The sequence below is a fragment of the Ceratosolen solmsi genome, unplaced genomic scaffold (assembly GCF_000503995.2).
Source record: "Ceratosolen solmsi marchali unplaced genomic scaffold, CerSol_1.0 scaffold23, whole genome shotgun sequence".
NCBI classification, from domain to species: domain Eukaryota; kingdom Metazoa; phylum Arthropoda; class Insecta; order Hymenoptera; family Agaonidae; genus Ceratosolen; species Ceratosolen solmsi.
This window is the reverse complement of record NW_011948430.1, coordinates 4,767,519-4,772,518: the sequence shown is the minus strand read 5'-3', so window position 1 is coordinate 4,772,518 and position 5,000 is coordinate 4,767,519. Positions and strand designations below refer to the sequence as shown.

At 35.9% G+C, this 5,000-nt stretch overlaps 1 protein-coding gene across 1 annotated transcript in view; it reads right to left on the bottom strand.

The window, feature by feature from the left end:
- Liprin-gamma (liprin protein kazrin) overlaps positions 1–5,000 on the bottom strand; it is a 165,851-nt gene that overhangs the window by 17,553 nt on the left and 143,298 nt on the right. The window contains 2 exon segments of the mRNA XM_011501912.1: positions 612–828; positions 1,959–2,048. Coding sequence (XP_011500214.1) covers positions 612–828; positions 1,959–2,048 — 307 coding nt within the window.

The window sequence follows — 5,000 nt, the reverse complement described above, 5'->3', positions numbered from 1 at the left end:
GTACTGCGTGGTGTTTAACAAGTTGTTTTCGCATTGACACGACATTTAATTATTTTTCTAATACAATCACCGTATTGTTTTAATCCGTTGCCTTAGCGAGACTTTTATTTCTTACCACCACTACCACCACCGCAACTATAATTATTACTGTTGTTGTTGCTATTTCATCGCGACCAAGTCTTTAGTAGACAATCTTTCATCGACGGCATTTCATTTGTATTTTATGCTATTCCGTCCTTAGCGTCGCTATCACGTCCTTGACGCGGTTTCGTGTTCTTTAGCCGTCATTTTAAATCTTTGAAGCATAATGTATTGCTAATATTTGCTCGATAAACGTATTCGATATTACTGATACGCAGGGCAAACGTATAACAACAATACACGGTATGTGGTAGGCCCGATAATTAATGAGGTAACAATACATTGAAGGAGGGCGGGCAGATTTATCGAAAAATTTTATGTTTCAGAAGGAGTCTCGAGAGAAAAGTCGGTAAATTATCGATTAGTTCAGCAAGTCGTTAAATTCTCGTTCCCACCACCCACTCGGGCGAAATGTCGATGACCGGATAGTGAAAGCACTCGTGTAGTTGCTCGAAGAGTAAAGGCCGTACCTGGAGATGGAGCCCCAGGTGCCGCCGCGAGTCGCCGAGGATCTCGAGTGCACGGTTTGAGGTACGATGGGAGGTGGTGGCTGTTTGTTCCTTTTGGGCTCGACGTCCAGGGGGCTCGAGAGCTGCTCGACGGAGCGCGACAGCGAGGAGTTGTCCATCGACCTGGAGAAGGCATTGAGCGGCGACAGAGTTGGGCTGCAGTCCTTGGGTGTCGTCGCTAAAAAAAAAAACAAATCTCCTATCGTTATCGTCGTTTATCGAGTCGATCGCCAAAGGGGAATAGACGGCAAGTTTGTCGACGACTTAGCGAGACGCCCTGGCAATTATACGAGTCGCGCGTTAACAAACACAGACGTAAATTCACAAGCTCGTTTAAGACATCAATGGTGCACCATAAACATTATACGCGCGGCATCGTTTCGCTTCGTACTCGACTTTATATTGCCGTGTATGATTTATTTTACAGCTCTATCCTCCTCTCCTTCGCTCGACAATGCGAATCATGTATGCGATAATGCAATGCGGTACTGTGTTTTCTCGCTAATATCATAATCATCATGCTCATGCAAACTTTTATGCTACGTGTAACATGTACGTGCACACATACATGGACATGTGGTTATTTACGAAGCTGATTCGTTGATGCGGTGTTTTGGGTAAGTGTGAGGAGAGTATGAAGGAGCTGGGGGATAATTCGGCAAGGATTCGGCAAACTTTCATCAATAGCGAGCAAAAGATCGAAGAAGCTGCCCGACGCAGTAAACGATGACGCATCCTGCGCATTCGACGAATAATATTTCCTTTATAAAACGAATATGCAGGGAAGATGAAAGCATTAGCTTCCATGAGCGAACGACGAACTTTTGTGCCGTCGCGAGCATATTAAAGTTCTTGAAGGTTAAATGAGCGCAAGGAAAACGATTGCGAGCCCAGCAACCCCTGAAATCCATCGAGCGAACGACGAACTTTTGTGCCGTCGCGAGCATATTAAAGTTCTTGAAGGTTAAATGAGCGCAAGGAAAACGATTGCGAGCCCAGCAACGAGAGAGAGAGAGAGAGAGAGAGGGAGAGAGAGAGAGAGAGACTCCCCCTTTCGCCCTCGTTCCCGCCATCACGTTCCCCTGACTACGCCATCACCCACGAGGATACGATTTTTTCTTCCCGGCGGATTAAAGGAGTGAGGAAAGTTTGCCGATTTCGTCTACGGAGGTTGAAAGTATTTTAAGGGCCTCGGTAAGGTGTGGGAGTAAGCTGCTGCGTAACACGGGACATGACGATACGACGAGACAAAGGCGCTCGCAGCCGCGTGCACACGTGCACGTGCTTGCAATCACCGATAAGACTTACATTGGTACATGTGGGGCGGCGCTACGGAGGAGACCACGGAGATGCTGTCCACGTCGAGACCGCTGCCCTCGACCGTGATCGTTGGCGTGCCTGGACGAAATACAGCATGGGGGTGAGCGCGGATCCGTGATATTCTGACTCTTATTCTAGCGATTATGTTCTTTCCCAACCCCCTTGTCCCTACTATCCCCTTCTCGATCCTCCTTTTTCCTTCTCATTGTAATTTGTCCACTGTATGTGGATTTTTGTCTTTTATTACATTTGTACTGCATGCGTGGATCACGTGACGGCTTGTGCTCCGATAAGATTTTCGGGGTATCGCAGTTTTTTAGCCGGAGCTTAGTGCTCCGATTATTTGTTTTTGTTATTCTGTTTTGTGTTTTCCGTTTTGAAAATACGCGATTCGATCTCACCGTGGAGCACTTATTTGATGTAGGATTCTTTAGTTTTTCGTAAATTACAAGAGGCAAAGCGAATCAATAATCCCAATAAACAATACAATTAGTAGCTTATAATTTTATCGATACTTTCACTTGCTTAACTAACGCTTTTGAGAATTGCGGTCACTTTGATGAATAATTTGAAAAATTAATTACCCACGAATATAAAGGGATTTACAAATTACACTCAATACATGGTAATAATATGATTATTTTTTTCTTACTTTGATAATAGTAAACTTCATGGTTACGATTGATTTTATCATAATATATTTAATCATAATTATCGACTTTTAAAAGAAATCTCTTTTTAAAAGGAATTACACGAGAGATTATACGGACAAAGTAATCCCTTCTCGTTTGTATTTCATTTTTATTTTATCTTGTTTTTGTTTTTGTTTTTTTTTTTTTTTTTGTCTTTTGTTTTTAATTCTTTAATCTGCTCATCCGTTTTCTTATTATTATGGTGCTCTGTTGGTTCAATCGAGCGAAGCGATATTAATCATTATATGTATAATTATTGGTATGTGTATGTGTATTTTGCATGCTTACAAAGTGTCTTTAAAAAGTTTTATTTAAATATTGCTAGTGCTCTTGTAAGTAAGAATAATTATTTTCTAACAGGACTAAACTAGTTTTCCAACGAGCTAATAAGTTGCGTGTTAAGTGAATTGAAATTATGTGGATGACACATGCATCTTACGAGGAAGACCAAATGATATTTAAAAATGTAATCGTAACATATTTATTCTCCGATAATATTGTTGAATTTTTAACAATATCGGCAGTTTGGTTAATTTCTATTCGATATAGCAGGTCACAAGAAATATCTACTATAAGTCCAGTAATTTACGTTGCCATGAAAAATGTATATAATGTAATTAGAATGCAAACATATATGTGACTGTGTAATTAGATTGTGATGTAAAGGAAACACATTTTCACACATATAAATGAAAGAATATATGCATTGCAAAAGTATCATAAATGATGCGTGTATAATGAACATTTTTAAAAATGATTATTTAAAATATGTTTTACAAAGTACATTGCAAACACGATATGAAATCATTATAATAAAATGCTCTTTTTAAGAATTATTTCGACATAACGATTGAAATCAACGATAATTTTTAGTTTTTAATAAATATTTGTAAAACTATGGCAATTATGCTTGCGAAGAACAAATTTTCAAATGATAAAATTCGATAAATCTATTTAGAATTCTATTACACATTTTTTAATTCCTAGATTATAAATGGCAGTTAATCTCATAAGCGAACCCATATTATCAACGTTTGAATATGCCTCGAGCAAAATTAACCCCCAACTACCCAAGTGTAACTTACGTACACCACCTGATATCGAAGTCGTTATAACTTTATGAACATTGTGTTCTAGAGCTTATAGACCGAGTGTATATCTATAAAATGTGATTAAGATAATTTAAGATACTAATATGAAAGTTTTATATGCATATATATATATATATATATACAAAATTCATTTCTTCCCTTAAGTTTAAGTAAAATGGATATTATCACGCGTTACTTTACCAATATAAAACGACTAAAAGAAATACTTATGCGAGTTCTTATGGATAAATTTATTATTTTATCAAATGTATTGTTAAATTTTTTTAATCTAATTCTTTTATCTTGATATTATAATTCAAGGGATTTCATTCTGTGTCTTTTTTTTTTATTTAATTATTTTTACTCTGTCAAGCTAATTGTATGAAAAAGAAAATCAAGTTTTCTTAAATTTTTGTTAATCAAACTTTATAAAGTTTTTTATAGTATGCTAACATAAACTTATGTATAAACATCTTACTAGTATTGTTTTCATTTTCGTTTTTTTCTTTTTTTAATATATATAAGTTGTAATATATTCTATAATAATATTGTATACGTATGGTTAAATAGATATTTTTTATCGATAATTGATACTCGATGTGTCTTTACTATAGTGTCCCTTTCAAAAACTGAAAATTAAAATGAAAATGAAACCACTTTAATTTAAGACATCGAGGATGCTAAAACCATTATTGATTTCTCATTATGTTTATGAATTGTAGGCGAATTTATGGTGAGTTTATAGACTAAAATTTTAAGATAATTTGAAAATGAACGAAGATGGTACTATATGGCCACGAATATTAATTATTTGACCTTTGAATGAATTTTATTAGCGATATATTATATTTATATATATACACGCACATATTTATTATATATTGGCCTTTTAAATTTTAATCAGACAATTTAATATTTGAAGTTTTAAAAATAACAAGGCCAAATTAAAATTCATCCGCGTTTCAATTGTTGAAACGAATTATGGACACTTGTCGAAGAATTAACTATAATAACCGTAATTTCTACAATGCAATTTCATTTCCATAAATTATTCGTATATCTCGTTGGGCTTGTAGCTCAATGCAATCGCGTGAAATATGGCCTTTAATATTACCGGTTAACTAAACTCACAATAATTGCTCTTTCCCCATGAAAATAAATCAAAAGAGGCATAAAATATACAATATACATTCTATGACTTCGAAAACTACACGACCACTGCCGAAAAAAAATCAACGACAGCCCCC